This window comes from Ruditapes philippinarum, unplaced genomic scaffold (assembly GCF_026571515.1).
Source record: "Ruditapes philippinarum isolate M1 unplaced genomic scaffold, ASM2657151v2 ctg745_1_1_1_1, whole genome shotgun sequence".
Classification (NCBI taxonomy): Eukaryota; Metazoa; Mollusca; class Bivalvia; order Venerida; family Veneridae; genus Ruditapes; species Ruditapes philippinarum.
The window spans coordinates 214,989-235,945 of NW_026852306.1; the positions used below are offsets into that span (position 1 = coordinate 214,989).

At 33.4% G+C, this 20,957-nt stretch overlaps 1 protein-coding gene across 1 annotated transcript; it reads right to left on the reverse strand.

The window, feature by feature from the left end:
- Positions 1 to 1,244: 1,244 nt before the first annotated feature.
- Positions 1,245 to 12,955, reverse strand: LOC132756110 (cation-dependent mannose-6-phosphate receptor-like). The gene is made up of 7 exons (XM_060747102.1): positions 12,768 to 12,955; positions 11,349 to 11,448; positions 10,441 to 10,556; positions 9,458 to 9,539; positions 7,340 to 7,437; positions 3,398 to 3,524; positions 1,245 to 1,556 (listed from the first exon to the last, which is right to left on the reverse strand). The coding sequence occupies exons 1-7, from the start codon at positions 12,920 to 12,922 to the stop codon at positions 1,497 to 1,499; spliced, it is 738 nt and encodes a 245-aa protein (XP_060603085.1). The 5' UTR covers positions 12,923 to 12,955; the 3' UTR covers positions 1,245 to 1,496.
- Positions 12,956 to 20,957: the final 8,002 nt, after the last annotated feature.

Below are 20,957 nucleotides of genomic sequence, written 5' to 3' on the forward strand. Positions count from 1 at the left end.
TAAGTTAGCAAGGCACAGAAATATTGGCAAATTTCATGATTTGACGAAAATCGCTAAAACTTCCTGAACTGTAAATACCAACCAACCTGTCATTAAATTCTACCCTTGCATGACTTGCTAATATTGCCTCACATGAAATGTCTGGAATTTTAAATTCACTTACTGTTCGACTAGCGTAAAATATCCACTTGTACAGTATTTGTGGAGTTGAAGATATTGCACATTGGATTACTTCCCATGAATTGATATTAGAAAAACAAAATCTGTTATGTTCTACTACTTTTTTTTTAAGTTTTCATTGCTTTTGAGAGATTTCTACTTTCCACAATTCTTATCATTAAACTGATGTATCCAACATGGGTGAGTTTCATTATTTCAAAATGACTAAGTCTATGTTAGATCGCAAGTTTTTGCTATTCAGACCTAATTCCTAAATTTTCATTCAAATAAATATAGATATGGAGGCCAATAAAGGGACAATTTCACACTGCAAAGCTAAGTCTATAATAGGGATATCAAATGAATGGTCCCTGAATTACCACTTACACCCACATAATCATACCTTATAATAAATCATGTCCAAAAGCATAAAAGATAATAATGAGGTGATGTTGTTAGGTGTATCTGTAACATGCATGTCAATGTGAGATAAGGTCAAATGAACATATATATATATATATATATATATATATATATATTGATCTGTGCATCTCAGATGAGATAAAATAAAAATCTAAAATATTTTATTTTTTATGATCTGTGCATCTCAGATTCTGGTTCAATGAAACTTAATTATGATTCCGATTTAAAATGATCCATCTATCTCAGATATACGAGTATGAAACATGACCTGTGTATCTCAGATGAGCAAAAATAAACATTTCACATGATCAGTCATCTAAGATAGGGTAAAAATCTACATTTAACATGATCAGTCATCTAAGATAGGGTAAAAAAAGACATTTTCTATATCTGTGTATCTCAGATGCAATAAACTAAACATTTAACATTATCTGTATATCTCAGATGAGGTAAAATGACCATTTAACATGATCTGTGTATCTCAGATGAGATAAACTAAACATTTAACATTATCTGCATACCTCAGATGAGGTAAAATGACCATTTATCATGATCTGTGTACCTCAGATGAGATAAACTAAACATTTAACATTATCTGTATATCTCAGATGAGGTAAAATGACCATTTATCATGATCTGTGTATCTCAGATGAGATAAACTAAACATTTAACATTATCTGTATATCTCAGATGAGGTACAATGAACATTTAACATGATCTGTGCATCTCAGATGCAGTCAAATGAATAGAGTATAATTATGCATGTAGAACAAAGTTGGAAGCTGATTACAAAATGTACATAAACATTATTCAGGATGGCATAGGATGAAAAGTGTCTGCAATTTATCTGGATCTAAAAATCTGGATTCTACAAAACTGATCACATGTGAGTAAAGCACTTTGGTTTCATGGCTTCATATCTGGGAATAGGATGATTCTGTTTTACAACCTCTGCAGGTAAAAGTTATTCCATCCTGAAAATAAATATAACCTCAATATATATGACCGGAATATGTTATGATAGTAATATATTACAATGGTATTATAACCAGAATATACAATAACTGTATGACCGGAATATGTTATGATAGTAATATATTATAATGGTATTATAACCAGAATATACAATAACTGGAATATATAGTAAGTATGATATATCATAATGGTAATACACTATACTGGTTATATATTATAACTCAAATATATTAAAACCCGACTGTATTATAACCAGAAAATATTAAATCATCTTGGTAATAGCAATGGTTCCAAATAAACGGGTAGGTCATCCAGACTGGATTTGACCCTCTATATGACCTTGCACGATAACTGGTGATTTTTATTGTTTTTTTTTTATAATCCCATTGACACTGTATTAATAGCCATATGGTAACTTTCCATCCATTAATTCAGGCACAAGGTTACCTGGATAGCGGGAAAACTTTCACACATGAAAGAATTCAAAGTCTTTAACTGGATTCTTAACCACAAAAGTGAGAAGCAAATTATTTGAAGTGCACATCTTTGTTAGTGTATATGAAATTTCACACATAGCCCTAACAATTGAGACAAAGTGGTTTAAGGAAAACTGTAAGAAGTGTTTGGAATCCAACCAAGGGTGCGAGTCTAGTTTCGACTTTGACAAGCCATACAGGTGCAATAATAGATTACCCCTCCACGGTAGCAGTCATTTGGTACAAGACAAACTTGATGTGCAATATTAATTGAACCATTGTTTTTTTTTCTTTCTCATAATAGATATGCTTATATAAACATGAACAATTTACTATATACAAAGCATTACAAATATTCTTTCAAAGCAGGATTAAAATGAAAGAAAGATTCTTGTAAAATTCTTATCAAAATGCGCAATATTTAGTTCCAAAAATGGGATATGACATAACTTGGAAGAGAAACTGCTATGACATCATCAAGGGAAGTAATAAAGTCTGGCAAAATTTCCAATAGTTGAGCTTCAAGTTATAAAACAACCTCAATATGTTATGGATTAGCTCTCCTTAGAATTTGGACCAGTGCATTCAAATTTAAAAGAATATGAATATAAAATATAACAAGAGCTGTCAGGCAAACATGATGAATGCCCCCAAACAATGTTTTGTAAGTAGTGCAGAAAGGTGTTATGAAAAGAAAAGAGAATAAAAGTAACAAATTGCTATAACTATTTTCTTGTGAAATGATGTGCTATTTATAGCAAACTTACAACCTTGACCTTGGAGGCAGAAACATGGGTTTTAGGCAAGACACATCTTTTTGATGTGGTAGACATAAATGCCAAGTTATTTAAAAAATCCTTCAATGCATAACAAAGTTACAGTCCAGACACAAATGTGTACCTTCAACCTTTTCTTGTAAGAATGAATACCTTCAAATTACAAGTGTGACCTTGACCTTGGAGGTAGGGACATTATCTTGCACGCAGACACATCATCTCATATATGCTATTTTTTTTTAAAATCCTTCCATGCAGGACAGTAACAGTCCAGACACAAATGTGAGTACCTTTAAACTTTTGCGAAAATGTGAACTTTCAAACTGTAAGTGTGACCTTGACCTTTTAGGTAGTGACATAAAGGGCCTAAGACTCTGGGTGTGGTGGACATTTGTGCTACGTTATTTTAAAAATAAAATGCATGACAGACGGACAGACAGACAATGAAATTTTAATATTCAGCCCTTCAGGGGCATAAAAAAAATTGAAAGAACCTGGTCAGATTACATGGACTTTCAGACTAACTTTCCTTTATACTTGTTGCAAACCTCTTTTGAGTTAAGCATATTAAATGTACAGCAAACTTACCTTGATATAACCAGGCAATGAGGACCAGAAGTCGTAATTTGGTACCATCTCCGTGCCTTGTGCTCCTCGGGCAAATTTCAGAAATAACATACCACCAATAAAATAGATTCCCAAAAACACAAAGAATCTGAAATAGTAAAGTTAAAGTAAACTATTATACAGGGTTTATGAATATAGGTAACCATAACCTTAAGTATTTATGTTTTACAGCATTTTGACAAACATTTGGCGATTAAGGTTACAAGCAATCAAAGAAAAATGGAATACTCCAATTGAAAAATTGTAATGTTGCACTATTTAAACAGTAATCATTATAAAAACGAAATATTTCACTTATAAAGAGACTTTCCAAAATGGAAACTACTTCATGCATAAACATACATACAAAATGAGGTTCCATTGAGAATGAATCATAGATCATATTTACTTACAGAATTGTTTTATGTTCATTAAAAACTAGAGCTGTCAATGATAGAGATGATATTGATGTATTGTTGATTTTTTTCTGTCGATTCAATAATCGATAAACATTTGAAAAAATTGACAGTTATGATTCATTATTTAAATGTCTATGAATTATGAAAATTCACCCAAAATATATACAAAAGCTGGTGGCCATGTCTTACACTAAGCTGTTGTTACATATTGCAGTGATGACAAAAATTTGTTAGCAAACAAAATTAATAAACAGGCACAACATAGATGTATGAATAGAACATATGTTTTACTAAAATCATTTTGTTTTGTTTGTTTTTTGTTTTGTTTCATTTTACGCCTTTTTTCAACAGTATTTCAGTCATATAGGCGGGTAGTTTCCTAACCATCGTTCCTGGAGAGTTACACCAGTACTAGACTACCTTCCTCCGCGCTAAACTACCAAAGCATCTCCCGGGGATCGAACCCACGCCAGAGAGGTAACTGGATTAGAAGTCATTGACTCTAGCCCCTCGACCACGGAGGCGGTTCTAAAATCATTTAAACAGGTATGAAAGAGAATTATATACATAGGAGTATATATCGATATATCGGTGTATCGCTGATATTTGTTATCAGATATCGATGTATAGTTGATATGCTTTGCACAGGATCAATGACAGCTCTATAAACAAGAGCTGTCCGTAAGACAGCGCGCTCGACTTTTTTATTGCTTGCCAATAAAAAAAGTTTTTGCAGTAAAAGGCAATACAAGAATCTCTGTATTTTTAAAGTGAACAATGGCCATGAGCATTAAGATATTTAGTGAAGAATTATTTTACTGAATTGTGTGATACCCTTGAACACTGCAGCAAAGTTTGAAATGTTTAAGTCAAAAGAGGGCTGGTAAGAAAGAAAAAAAAACTGAGTTGAGCCTTAAATAAATTTAATAGTATTAAACCCACTTTGAGAGAATAAGGTATGTGAAATATGCATATACTACTGATTTTAATTTCAAGTACAAAAAGAGAAAAATAACTAGTTGTTTGATACCCTTGAATATTACAGCAATGTTTATATGACATAATTTATGGTAAAGTGAACAAGTGGATAGGAATGAATTTTTTTAGATTTTTTAAGTTTTTTAGTGCTTGCCTATAATACAAAACATTGACAGTTAAGGGCCATAATTCAAATAAAATCTTTGACAGAATTACCTTCTCCTGGACATGTTTGGGAATCATGATTGTAAACAAGTATTCCAACTTTCAAATTAATATCTCAAACAGTTCAGTCAAAAAGTGGACTGGTACTAAAAACTTAACCAAGATTCTAAGTCGATAAAAGGCCTTAATTTTTAAAACAAATCCTTGACAGAGTTACCTTCTCTTGCGTACAGATGGGGTAATGATGTGAAATAGCATTAAAAGTTTCAAAGCAATATCTCAAAGGGTTAAGGCAATAAGTGGATTTTACCCATATTCAATGTATTTTCTAAGTCAAAAAGGGGCATAATTCTGTCAAAAACCTTGACAGAGTTATGTCCTCTTGTCTGTTGATGAAGGTCGTGATGGTAAACAAGTATGGTCAGTTTCAAAGCAATACCTCCAATGGTTTTGAAATAAAGTGAGGTGGTACAAAAAACTTAACCAAGCTCAATACACTTTCTAAGTCAAAAAAGGGCCATAATTCTGTCAAAAACCTTGACAGAGTTATGTACTCTTGTCTGTAGATGGAGGTTATGATGGTGAACAAGTATGGTAAGTTTCAAAGCCATACTTGTAATACTTCTGAAATAAAGTGGGGTGGTACGAAAAACTTAACCAAGGTGTGACGCCAACGCCGACGCCGACGCCGACGCCGGGGCGAGTAGGATAGCTCCCCTTTTCATAGAAAAGTCGAGCTAAAAACTGCATGATAAATGTATGTTTTTTTCAATTATGCATTCAAGGGACTCCACTGACATTTTTTTTGACGTCATGGGACTGAAAATATTTTTCCGAGATTTGTGGACATATTGATAAAGGTCTGCACAAATAACTTGCATGCAAATTTTCAAGTCATTACTTAACCTGTTTTCCCGAATAATCATTTTATTGTGCAAATTAACACAAAAATGAAATGCTTTTCACTCAAATCAGGCTAATAATTGCACTAAAAATCAATTTTTTCAATAAATTCTGAATATATTTCTGTGTTATCATTTATAAAGTGTACCATTTTAAGTGCTTCACTTGATATTTTTGAGATTTTCAAATATGTTTTAGGCCTTTAGACCTCAGTGGAGTTCCTTTAATGTATTTTACAGAATAAAGTAAAATGCCCTCAACCTTACACAATTTATTTAGACAATATGATAATGTTAGATGACACAATATTTGCCACTGAACACAAGTACCTTTATATTACAGTGGCATCATGCCTAACCATGTATAAATTGTAGTACACATGTTCATGTCTAAAAACTTTACATTTTGCCACAAATGTGTTCAATTTTAAAATATAAAGAAAATAATTTTTTTTTTTTAAAAAGAGTGGGCCGTCTTTTTATAATTTAGCAAGTTTTATATTTTATCCTAAACAATTTTCATGATCAATTAATTATTGTTCAATCACCATTATAATAATCAATCTCTCGAAATATATAACTAATTCAACTCATTTTGACAGTGAAACAAGAGGGCAATGATGGCCCTGAAATCGCTCACCTGTATATAGGCCACCCGGGGGCGGGGCCAATTTTAACCCAGGGGCTTTTATTTGAACAAACTTGGTAGACACCCATTTGAAGATGTTTCATGATAAATATCTAAGCTGTAGCTCTAAGAAGATTTTTTAAGTTTTTACTATACACATATAGGGAAAAACAATGACACCCCCCTCTGGGCGTGGCCACTATTGTCCCCAGGGCTTTTATTTGAACAAACTTGATAGACACTCACTAGTAGATAATTCACGCTTAATATCTAAACTCTAGCTATTTGGGTATTTTAACAGAAGATTTTTTAAGATTTTACTATATACATATAAGGAAAATCAATGATCTCCGGGGCGGGGCCAATTATTACCCCCAGGGCCCTTATTTGAACAAAAATGGTAGACATTCATTAGAAAATGTAAGATGTTTCATACTAAATATCTTAGCTTTAACTCTAAAGGTTTTTTTAAAGAAGATTTTTTAAGTTTTACTTTATACATAAAGGGAAAAACAATGACCCTCTCGGGCTCTAGCTCTTACAGTTCTCTAAAAGAAGATATTTTAAGTTGTTTTTTTTCGGTTGCCATGGCAACAAGAGTTCTGCTTGGAATTAAATTCTTTGAACAAATTTTAAAGTTCACTACCAAAGGAGCATTCCTGTGAAGTTTGGATGAAATTGGCGGTTTATGAGGAGATGTCGTTTTAAGTAAAAGTTTACGGACGGACGGACGCTGGACGAAAAGCGATCACAAAAGCTCACCATGTCACTTTGTGACAGTTGAGCTAAAAATGAGCATAATGTCAATTTAAAGAATGATTTAAACTCTTACAAAATAAGTAATACAGATCCAGTGCTAATCTTCTTACTGGGTGTGCCACCTCCTCCCGAGCTGCCAAAACATGCATACTGTGTGTGTAGCTCAAAATTCTGTAGATATATAATATAGCACAGATATATTAAGCTCTGTTGATATAAATAATTCCTGCTTTTCACAATATTTACCTCCCTTGCCAAAAAATGCAACCATTTTGGGTTGGTCAATATTCTATATCATACAATGGACAAAATATGAAAAACAAGAACGTGTTTGTTAAACACAAATGCCCCCCGCTCAGATTCTTGTCAGTAACAATATTTAAAACAAGAGGGCCATGATGGCCCTGAAGTCGCTCACCTGTATATAGGCCCCCGGAGCGGGGCCAGTTTAAATCCCAGGGCTTTTATTTGAACAAACTTGGTAGACACCCATTAGAAGATGTTTCATGCTAAACATCTAAGGTCTAGCTGGTCAAGTTTTTTCTTTACACATATAGTTAAAAACAATGACACACCTGGGGCAGGGCCAGTTTTGACCCAAGGGCTTTTATTTGAACAATCTTTGTAGACACTTACTAGAAAATGTTTCATGCTTAATATCTAAACTCTAGCTATTCGGATTTTTTCAAAGAAGATTTTTAAGTTTTTGCTACACACATATAAGGAAAATAAATGTCCCCCGGGCCGGGCCAATTTTGACCCCAGGGCTTTTATAAGAACAAACTTGGTAGACACTCACTAGAAGATGTTTCATGCTTAGTATCTAAACTCTAGCTATTCGTTTTTTTTTCAAAGAAGATTTTTTAAGTTTTTGCTATACACATATAAGGAAAATCAATGACCCCCGGGGCAGGGCCAATTTTGACCCCAGGGCTCTTATTTGAACAAACTTGGTAGACATCCATTAGAGGATGTTTCATGCTAAATATGTAAGCTCTAGCTCTTTGGGTTTTTTAGAAGAAGATATTTAAAGTTTTTTCTTTTGGTTGCCATGGCAACCAGAGTTCAGCATGGAATTAAATTCTTTGAACAATTTTCAAAGGTGACCACCAAAGGAACATTTCTGTGAAGTTTGGATGAAATTGGCTTAGTGTTTTATGAGAAGATGTCATTTAAAGTAAAAGTTTACGGACGACGGACGGACAACGAACGGACACCGGACAAAAAGCGATCACAAAAGCTCACCCTGTCACTTTGTGACAGGTGAGCTAATAAAGGCTGTATGGGCAAAAGTGTAAAAAAACTATTTTTAGCACTGGTGACCTTGACCCAACTGACCCCAACTCCATCCAGAGAAAGATTATCATGCAACTTATTTTCCTACCAAATATGAAATAAATCTGTCAATATATAAAGGCTGTATGGGCAAAAGTGTAAAAATCTATTTTTAGCACTGTTGACCTTCACCCAACTGACCCCTAACTCCATCCAAAGGAAGAATACCATGTAAGTTATCTTCCTACCAATTATAATACAAATCTGTCAATAAATAAAGGCTGTATGAGCAAAAGTGTAAAAATCTATTTTTTAGCACTGGTGACCTTGACCCGACTGACCCCTACTTCCATCCAAATGAGAATACCTCAATTTTATGTTCCTACAAAATATACAAGACATCTGTCAATAGAATAAGGTTAATACACCTGTAAAAGTGTAAAAAAATCTATTTTTGACATTGGTGACCTTGACCCAAATGACCCCTAACTAAAGGAAAAGGAAGAGGACCTCCCTTGGTATGACTATTATAAACATGAAAGACATTAACTTAAAAATAAAGGCTGTATCAGCAGAAATGTTTAGATTTATTTTTTTAAACATCCTGTTTGCGTTATGTTTGTATATTACAATAAAGGTTTGAACCTGAAAAGACATAGTCTTATACTACACTATTACGATTCTCGATGTTGGTGCCGTGACCATCCTGAAATAACCGCATAACCCCACCCACTGCTGATACATATAACGCTAATGGGCCTATGAGCGTTATAGTGAGGTTAGCGTTATAACGGGGCATGGTATAATGGGGAGACAGTGTATCTTGGCTGAGAAACTGTAACAACTTTAATTTCCCTTTACCACTGTGGGCTTGTGGGATAGGTCAGAGTTCCCACTTCAATGCTTATAAACTTACGTATGTATTTTGGGGTCCTTCATAACCGGATGTGAACTTCCCTGTTGTCCCTCTGTCACATTTGATAGTAATAATTGACGATCTGAAAAAAGAAAACACAGAAGATGTTGCAGTCATTCCCTACTGTTTTTTGTGGAGAATCCGCAAAAAGGAACCCTAGGGTCCTGCATCTTTTGGAAAAAAAAAATTGTTTTAAATTGAAAGATGGAAATGTTCAAATGTTTTCAACTCCTTACATGTAGCTAAGACAGACCCTAATCACCACAATTAAACAATTTAAATATGTAAAAGTATGGTCATCCAATATATGGTCATCCAAGGAATAACAATTTCAAAGCTTTGTTATTTTCCATCCATTGCTGTATCAAAAGTCATCAATAATACACAAATTAATGATATTTGAAAGTGTTTTTTTTTTGCCTATTTCGAATGCTTGTTACCCTTTATAGGACCAAACCAATTATACTTCCTTGTTTTGAAAGAAACTAGAAATGTGTCCTTAGGATACGTATAGCCAATTCATTTGCTTGTTACAGTGCCATGTTCACCTAAATATGCATATTACATCAAGGTCAAGTGTAACATACATAAGCAATATACATGTGTATATGCCTATAGTCATCTATCACTTTGTGACACTCACCTTCCATCAAGCAACACTCGTGTATTAAAAAATAACATTCACTCGAGTTTCTAATAACATTCACCTATAATTAGCAACACTCATGTATCACCAAATAACATTAACTATAATAGTGTCAAGCAATACTCACCTATAACTAGCAACATTTGCGCGTCATCAAATACTATTCACTTGAGTTCCAAGTAACACTCACCCATAACTTGCAACACTCATGTATCACCAAATAACATTCACTCTAGTTTCTTGTAATTCACCTATAAGTAGCAACAACGCTCATGCATCATAAACTAACACTCAACTATCAACAGGTAACACTCACTACCTTCAACATAACACTCACTTTATACCACCAGCTGTTGTGTAATTTGCTGTTAAACTTGAATCAGGATCTCCACTGAATACCACAGAAGACAAATCACCTACATCATAACTTATGTCTTTGTCTCTCTGACATACCTAAAAATAGATATATCATGATTCACACCTCAAAATAGATATATGACACTACACACCTTACAAGACTATATTCACATTTCATTTTCTAGGTAATGAACTTTTCTTGTAATAAATATGATACTTTCTTGCATATCAGACAGGATTATCTACAATTTACGTCAGTGCTAGAAAAACCTGTCTTACATCCCCCATGGTTGTGTGAAAAGTCACATGTTATAAATGACATCATTCCATTTTCCAACGCGCTTGAATGGATCGCGTTTTTAGGATGACATCACTGTGCCATTATGAATGATGTTGTAACTTCATACTCTTCTATCAGAAAAAAATAATTGTAAAATGAAAACATCAGGTTTGTAATTTCTTTCCCTGATATCATTAATTTGTTATATGCAGAAAAAGAATCAAACACCAGCTGTCGTCACAAACAGGAATATCTAGACTAGCTCTCAATAACTGTATAGAAGAAACCTGGCAGAGCCTCGTTACTGCTGTGAACAGTTCACCCCTCGAGGTAGATACTCCAGTCTGTACCGCCAACTCAGGTGTAAGATTCTTATAATCTATTGCTGGTATACCAATTTATATTTTAAAGAAGATTCATGCTAATTTTCATTATTTGTTTTAGATTTATTTTCTAAAGATGATAAATATTTCACGTCATCTTTAAAATCCATTATTGAAACATTATATATATATCACTTGTTTTCCCTTTCAAAAGAAAAGAGATAAAAATATTTTCTGAGGCATTATTTGCCTTTAAATTATAAAAAATTATAAGATAAAACTTACAGCTACACCTGCACTTGCGTCACCACAGGTCCCTGACAATGCCTCACATGGTCGAAACTGATATGTGTAACCCTTATTATCAATTATTGTTAAAACCTGGCTAAAAATAGGAACAAAGACTTCACGTTAGACATAATAATAAAATGTGTTTAACAATTATACATGTATATCCATAATCAACATATCTGGGATAATAGTAACTTTTAAAAGCACATAGTTGAATGAGAACAATGCTAAGATAGTTTACTTACTCTTTAGTTAAAAGAACATTGCTAACTTAGTTTGCATTGTTCTGTTAACTCTAGAGAAAGTAAAAAACTAAGCAAAGTTCGTTATTATTTAAAGAGACAGTAAACTAATGTAGCAATGTTCTGTAAACAAACTTAATTTTTCTGTTAACTAAAGAGAAAGTAAACTAGCTTAGCAATGTCCTGTAAACTAATTAAATTTTGTCCCTTAACTAAGAGAAAGTAAACTATAGCTTAGCAATGTCCTGTAAACTAATTTAATTTTGTCTGTAGTTTTAACTAAAGAGAAAGTAAACTAGTAGCTTAATTAGCAATTTTCTGTTAACTAAAGAAATAATAAATCAATTTTGCAATGTTCTTTTAACTAAAGATAAAGACTACTTCACAGAAATGTTCTGTAAACTTATAGGGTGGCATGATAGCTCAGTTAACAACTGGCTGTCACTCCTGAGGTCCCGGGTTTGATCCTGGGAAACACACATTGGATTTTTCAGGGACACTTTCAGTGTTTCCCACCTAATTAGAGGTGTACTTGTAAGAAATCCAGGAAATCCTCGCATACATGTACATGTATATCAGCGCTATAAACTGGGCATGTAAAAGAACCAAGAGGTCTATCCAATAATTGAATAAGAGCTATATAGGGACTGGTTCCAGGATTCCTTTGTATCTCATATCTGTCTCTTAAGTGACTATTCTATAGTCATGTCTATGTCCCCACGAGGGTATTGACATTAATGGATGGATTGATATATGGATAGAAACTAAACTACATGTAGCTTAGCAATGTTCTTTTAACTGAAAGAGAAAGTAAGTTAACTTCCTCATTAGTTAACAGAACATTGCTAAATTAGTTCACAGGGGCTTATCACAAAAGGGGAGGGGGGAAAAGGATCTGACCCTAGTCCTATAAATATGACACCCGTTGCTAGCAACATCATCAAACTCTTAATTTATTTGATTTGGACTACATGTAGATCTGTCCCACATGCGCCTGTGATTATGCATATTAAAAGGACTTCACATGTACAACATATTAACTGAATATAAAGATATAAATTTTGTTATTTTAATCGTTTCACTTGCTGAGTATAGGTTTAAAGATATTTCTTTATAAACACAGTTAAATGTCATATGACTGACAGACGTGGTCATGTGACCGTATACTTACTCCTTAGGAATCTTGTGTAAATCAACAGTCCCCTTTGATGTTTGACAGCTACAATCATCAATTTTTTTACAATTCTCACTCCGTGTCAACCTAAGAATAGCAAGTAAACAGTAGATAAAGATAAAAAACTGTTCAAAGTTCATTTTTACTTTCATTATTGAACGGTGCGTGAGAAATATATCACTATAGTAATTATATTAGGTATTACATAACTAAATTATTTTTTGTAAACGGTGACGTGGTACTAAATATTCTGCATAACAGTACAAGTTTATTACCGTGTCAAATATGGCCAATTTAAGGTTATGTTTCATCAAATAAAATTTAAGAATGTTACTTTAAAGGTGCATTATGCCTCAGAAACAATTATTTTTCTACTTCTTTCGAAAGGGCCAACATGAATTTTACGATGTTTAAATAATGGTTTTAGAGAATGATATCTATACAGCTAGCGGTCTACTTGTTGATTTAAACATATTTTATATCCTTTTTTTTACACATTTATAACATAATATTATCATAATATAAATACAAAAGTAGCAAAAGGGTTGAACCACGAATTCTTACAACATCAGCAAACGGTTCTTCCCTGAGGCCACGGATGTAAAGTAAATCCGTGCTGAGGCCTACTTGTTACCTGACTTCTATACGAAATACTTATTCACTAAAACTGTATTTATTGCAAAAAACGCAACATATAAAAAAGATGGTTAAGGTAATTTACCACTGAGTAACTTTTTGGATACTATAAAAGTACAGCAAAATTTAAAAAGCTTTTTAAAAATAAAATAAAAGCATTTCTTGGGCATAATGAGCCTTTAGACCATGTTTATGAAATCCGATTTTAAGAATTGTTGCGTAAGAAGTGTCTGTAAACATATTAAATTACTAGCTATGTCTTTTTATATGAAAACTGGTAAATGTGCGCAATTCTTCAACTGGAATTAAGTAGATCTGTCACAATTCTATTCTACGTGAACGTACACCAGTGGTGCTCCATTTGCCATCATTTAGGAAATAGATCTATATCAAATTGAGTGAATTGCTCAGTTTGTTGTAGAGTAATGCACGGATCGAGTTTAAAATCACGAAGGCCGATAGGTCTGAGTGATTAATTACAAAGCATTTGAACGATATACATGTACATTGCATTGTGTTACTATATGCACGAAAATTTCCCTGCGTGTTAGCATTCCCTTTTATGCTGTTTGTCCTATCTGTTTGATATGGGAATGGTGTGAAGCGTGTTAGAATATAAAATAATTGTATCATAGTTTGGGGACCTTTCTGTTGAAAATGTGTCAGAGTTAAATCGTATACATAATTATACATGCACAGTGCGTTAACTGGAGTGCAGGCATAAGTTACCCGCACTCCAGAGCATGCCCAATGATTGGCTCATTTTTTGCTGGGGATTGTGACGGCAGAGAAAGGGAAAGCGACAGAAATTTCATATTAAAATGCATTTTTTTCTGGGGTTTCATATTGTGACAACATGGAACGGTTTTTATGTTTGACTATGATACAAAAGAGAAAGAACATCAAAACACTCGGCAATCTGATTTATACTCGGGGGCTACGCCCCCTTCGTTTCGTGTTCCGATGCTCTTTCTATAGCATATACATGAGCTGTGCACAATGATGTATATAGCGCTAAGCGGCCCTTGCTTCGCTGCGCTTGATTCCATCTTTTGAATTATTGATAACTGAGACAACTTTAATCAATTAGTACAAATGAAAAAAAAAAAATGCGATCACATTGAACGAATTAATCTTTAGAAAAACTTGGCCATTGAAACATCACTTGAACAATGGTGAACTAAATAGTTGTAATTTGAATGTACTATCTATTGATAACAGGTCCACCAGCTTAGCTCAATATTTAAGGATTAGGGTCTCTGGTTCGATCTTCGAGCTAGGCGTAAGTTTTATATGTAAAATGATCTAGGGCATCAAGTCTAATGGTTATTTGACTCTCAGCACTGAATCAGAAATCATGTGGGATTAGTAGATATAGCCCATCTGTCACTTGCGGAGAAGTTGGTAGTTACTAGGAAGTTATCTAGGAAGAAAGCCAGTTGGACCAGCGAGATATTTGTACGACCAAAACAAATGATAAAAACTAGAAACAAAGAAAAAAAACCTCTATACGTTTATTGTTTACGTAAAATATATAATTCACATACCAACCTCCGTATAATATTAAAACTACGGTTAAGCCGACACCCGTATACCTCGAATTAACGGGAGCACGAAAATACGACGATGAAAAGCCGAAATAACGAAACCACGATGGTGAAGTCAAAAATACGATGATGAAAAGTAGTCGAAAGTACGAAGGTGGTTTCGTTATTTCGACTTTTCACCATCGAAATGTTTTGTTTTCGATGCGTTGAGTTATGTTTGTTCACCCTTTATACGGTGTTTAGAAAACACTGTCGGAAATGTCAATGAAAAAAGTTTTGTAATAACGCGAGAACTTTATAATGGGCATCAAAGCCACGTGTTAATCGGATATGTATGTGAATATCTTTTTATGTATATACAGTGTACTTGTTGTCGCCTTTCCTGAACGCCGACATACACTTAACAAGATTTGATCATTTCTACCCGTACACCACCCGCCCTAAGTGGAGAAATAAAAATTAAATGGAGAATTTAATACCACATGATAACAAAATGGACGAGAAAATGCCCTATAGGGCATGCCATCCGATGTGTTTTTGTCTGATAATCTATATATAGACCTGATCGAAATGCTCTCTTCATCTTCAAAGCTCGAAACCAGTGTGTAGGCTCCTAAGTGGTAAATAATACATGAAATATTTCCCTTGATAAAGAAACTATAGCTTTAGATCTATCTTTCAGGAAATATTCTTTTTCACGAATCATATTTTTTCGAATACCAGACTGAACGGCAATTCCTATAGCTTTTTTAGGAAAAGCTAATACATGTACTTGTATTCTTATTGCGGACTAGCAAACAAATTGTGTCATGGTCATCCAGCAGTCAATCATATGCTTTTTATTATTATACAAAATTATTATAATTATTAAACAAAGCTACATATAGACAGCATCACAGCCTAATAAAACAAAATGTTACTGCATTTATTTTACGAAAAAGCAATTAAAGAACAAAAACTTAATAGAAATTGCAAAACAGTTGTTTAAATCGATATCGCGTTATTGTTTTATTATTTGGTAACTATGAAGCAGATGGTGTAAATGTGCCATTAACATTGAAGGGCAAATGTTGTGACCAGGTGGACATAACATGTTAAAGGCCCATTACGCCCCAAAAGCGCTATTATTTTTATTATATATGAAATAGTGATGAAATAAAATGCATGTTTTAACTTTCCGTATTTTCACTATTTCTCAGTACAGTGAAATACATTTTCCGCATTTTCACTGGTATCTTGCTTGACTACTTTTTCATTCGAATCTTAAGGTCAAATTCTGTATTTATAGTAAAAACTTGAATCTTCTCTACTTATTTCTTAAAAGATTTATTTTCAGTATTCTGTTACAATTTAAGAACATTAATTACTATGGCATAGCCATCTTTTTCTTTTAGAAAAATGGATAATTTGATTTAGTATTTTGTTTAGCTACTTTAATTTCAGATTGGTTCACATCCAAAACTGCTTTCTTCGTGTGATAAAAAGGCATGCTCTGAATATATACATTTTTAAAATAAACATTATAAAACGTATGTTTGCCTTTTATACGGAAAAAATTACATATTCATTTCTGTGCCTTTAATATAATATCTTAATGGCTACGTTATATGCAGATATATTTATGGAGAAATACATTGTTTTAATATACTACTTGCGAGGACTAAATCAGGAATTGTTCTATGAAAATGTAAATGTGCAATGCGGACTAAAGGTTAGTACCAATATTAATGTTATTTCAAACTAAAATTATATCTCGAAAAGAAAATTTTTTGGATGTTTTTTTTATCAGTAGAAAAGAAGCCAGCTGTTGTGTTCTTGCATGCCTCATACAGTCACTAAAAATAAGATTCAGAATTATTGGATATCCTAATAACAATCTAGATAAACTCTAGAACTGTAAACCTCTACCAAAACTTTCTTGCTCAACATATGCTGATGCTTGATGTTTATTACTAAAGTGATCATTTTTCTTTCAACATTTTCTTCTCTTGTAAACTTACATTTACTATCGTTTACATAATTGAATATTAAGAAAATCACACTATTGACCTTGTTGATAAATCTACGGTGGCACAGAGGTGACATGTGTGTTTGTTTTAATTTATCTCGTGCGCACGAGAAACTAATAATAGTATGTCGTGCGCACGAATTACTAAGGCGTGCGCGGGAGAAAATTATGTTAAGTTTGTAAACGAAAAGGGCTATATTTGGTTAAACCCTTTAACTGCTCCAATCAAAGCTTTAATCAAAGCTACAGAGAAAAAAACTTTTGACATTAAACTATAATTCTCAATAAAAATATTGATATTGCAATAGTACAATATATAATTGACGGTCATGAAAAGCAAATTCTCAGTAAAAATATTGAACCATTAAATGCGTTCCTTGTATATGAAATCGATTAAATTATTGCTATCTGAAATCACATTCGGACCAATAATGATTTTCTTTCCGAAGTTTGGCGGAAAGAGCCGAAAAGTTACGATTGTATGAAGTTATTCCTCATACAGAGAGAATGTATGTGACTGCTGATTATTTGTCAATAACACATCTTATAATGGTAAGGTATTGATAAAATATATACAGGTGCATCTAAATGTGCCTGATAAGGAAAAATATACAAACGTTTGTATAAATGGTGAAGTTTTAACGTGGATTTAAAGTGAGAAAATACGTAGGAAATCTGCATGTTAAAACTGGGACTTATACTAACGTCTAAAGTGAGTGTTTTTTCTTCTGATTAATAAATTCACAAGAAATAATTTATTGATTTTTGTAATCTCCATTCCACAATTATTCATTTCTATACAATATTTTCAATATGTTTCGCGTCATTTTTAAAGCGTCATTTTTATTACAAAGCTTCAAAATGTATACATTTTCACTCATCCACGCAATGGTAGCTATATCTATTTAATCTTGCTATTGTCAGCAATTTATGGTTAATTGTGTGTTTCATAGAGTTATAAAATCAACATAAAAGATACTTGTATTTAAATTGATATGGTTTTTCTGGTTCAAGTGTCTTTGACGTATACCCTGTCACGATACATGCCGAGTCTGAACGTCGGGTTGGCGAGTTCAAGTTACAATGTATGAACGCGGCACATGTTTTTCTATTGCAGTAATATTTGTGTATTAATTAAGTTTTATTTATACTGGACGCCGGCTTTGCCATATGTCCCAGACTATCAGCTTCTGTTACGTCGCTGGTCGTAGAGTCTGCAACGCAGGACTTAGTTCGCCTTCAACGTCGCTGATCGTAGAGCCCCAACGGAGGTGCCTTTCCTCCTATTGTCTTTCGTCGTAGATCTTCTTCTCTAGGACCCAGTTCTTCGATCTTGAACACAGAAGACAATAGGAGGAAAGGCACCTCAGCTCTTTGTAGGGCCACATCCTTCGCCGTTGGTTAGGTCACACCAGCCAAGTGACCTAACCAGGTCACCCATCTGGTGTGACCTATGCCCTCCAAACGACATGACGTCGGAGGTGCAGTAATATACATGTATGCACGTATATAAATAACGATGAGTCATGCACTGTTGATTCAAGTATATCCGTGAAAATGAGTGGAAAACTTTGCATAGATATTATTTGTGGATATGAAAGATTGGTACTGGTACATTGCTTAAGGTACCAAAGAGTGATTTTTGGGTCATTCGGACTGCCTCGACAATAGACTTATTAATAAAGAATGTTTTGGGGTTTCCCAGCTATATTTTGGGGTACGTGCGCCACTGCCTGCTGGTATACGATTGGCAAATAAGACTATCAAAAATAATCAGGAATATTGTTCTTTCTACAACTAATCAAGCAAGCAACGCACATTGATCGAGATTTACTCAGATATTTCTAAAATACGACACACCATCATATATATCAGATATCTAAACACGTAATGCAATACAGTTTGTAATTTGATTTGACATTGTGAAAACATCCATTGAATTGAAATTAAGATAACATACTCAAGGGATTAACATCTCACACAGGGCATACTTGACTTTATTTCTTGTTTAGGTTAGGTATTAAAATTTCATGTATGTTTGCTATATTCATTTTCCCCATTACATAGAATGGCTCAGAAACTTTAAAAATCGTAAGTAAAACAAAACACATTGTACTATAATTAAAATTGGACAGTTCGGTCAACAAGCCCCTCAACAACTTCTTTCTATCACTCTCCTCCGTCATTCTGCAGGCATGGCAAGGTACTGGTTATGAATATTAAACAAGAATTCAAGAATATTAACGCATTCTTGTCTCTAGTATTATTTTCGTGTGTAATAACAACCATTAACTATAAACATGTATATACTATATATACTATACATGTTTTTGTGTTGTTGTTTTTTCTTCCGCTTAAAGCACCGAAACACGTGTTTTAGGTCGAACCCCTCGATCAAAGTCAAATTTTCGATCAGGGCTTCGGGAGTTTCCGTGATTAAGGTAGTTGAATTCAGACAGTTCCAAATTCATTTGTGTCTAAAAGCTATCGACATTGCATGCTGTCATGTGAGACGGACAACAAGCTTGCCTATACCTTCCGTCAGGGACTTTTGATTCTTTCATGTGTGGAAGATATACAGATATCATGATGGTTCTATGCAGATGCACATACCTGAAAAAAAAATTTCAAAAAGAGTTGCATGAGGTCTTCCTCCACCAGTTCATATCCATTATACGGAGTATTGTTTATGTCATACGGTGAACCGTTTTATGTCATACGGTGAACCATTTATTAATTTATTGTGTGAAACATTTGTAAGTATAATAATGAAAATCTTAAACTTTTATAATTAAAAAATTAGAAGGGAAGTAATAAAGGCGTGCATTGAAACTTTTTACTCTTAGATTTACTTCCCTTTGTAAATCCAGTTCACGATATGATAAAACCTCATTTTCCGCATTATTGAATTTGTATATTAAACTGGACTTCAATTTAAATATGAACATGGTTCTATCCTCGGACCGACCCCGGGGGGGGGTCTAAACCATTCCATAGCTGCAGTATATTTAATTGCAACTGAATTTGAGTCTGGCCGTATTTTGTACCTGCATTGACGTTGATGTCGCTAGCTTTTTAAAAAGTTAAAAGTCTGTGGCCAAGAATAGGCATGTGTTTCTGTTTCAAATATATTTCGATACATAGATTACAATAAACCTAATAAATAAGACGTCCTTTGATGAAAAACATGATTTAGAAAGTGTTTTTTTTCTGTAACGCGATCAGTAATTATTTGCGCCGCCATTTTAACTGATGACGTAGGGATATCCCTACCTAATTTCTTGCAACAAATAATATAGCAAATTATGTGAATATGATATTATCATTTTATCTTATCAACCTGTCAACACCATGTTGAATTCTGTTTCACAATCTATCTGACTCACAATGTACAGTAAATAAAAAAAAAAACACCACCAACAACAAAGCAGACTGGCTTAGTGTTTTCCTTTTACAAACAAACGTGTAACATACAGTTTTTTACAAGGAAAATAAATTATCATGAATTGAAAAGATAGTTGCAATGCACTCTGTTTTAATGAATATATTTTGCTTAAAAGGTAGACCCGGATGTAATATTAATAATTAACTTCATTATTTTACACTACAAATCGCTTATTTATTGAAATAAATATTTTTTTTTGTGATTTACCCGATTAAAAACATTTTTTGCATTAATATTTTGATATATATCCGGCAATACACCGGGTGATTTCACTTCATCAGAAAATCATTTTACGAAAGATACGTTTAGATTCAGTGAAGCGGAAACCGTTAAAATGTTTACACTTGAGGAAAATACAAATATTGAGAGAGAAACATAGTTATATTGTGAAAAAGATACCCGTTTGAAACGAATCTTATGGAATAATCTAAAATAAACATGTAGTTATTAATTTACTGTCAGGTTGTTATAAATGTAGTACAATGTCTGTTAAGTATACATAGTTCTTTATATGTTAATTTCAACAAGATTATGTAATGATCTTGGAGTAA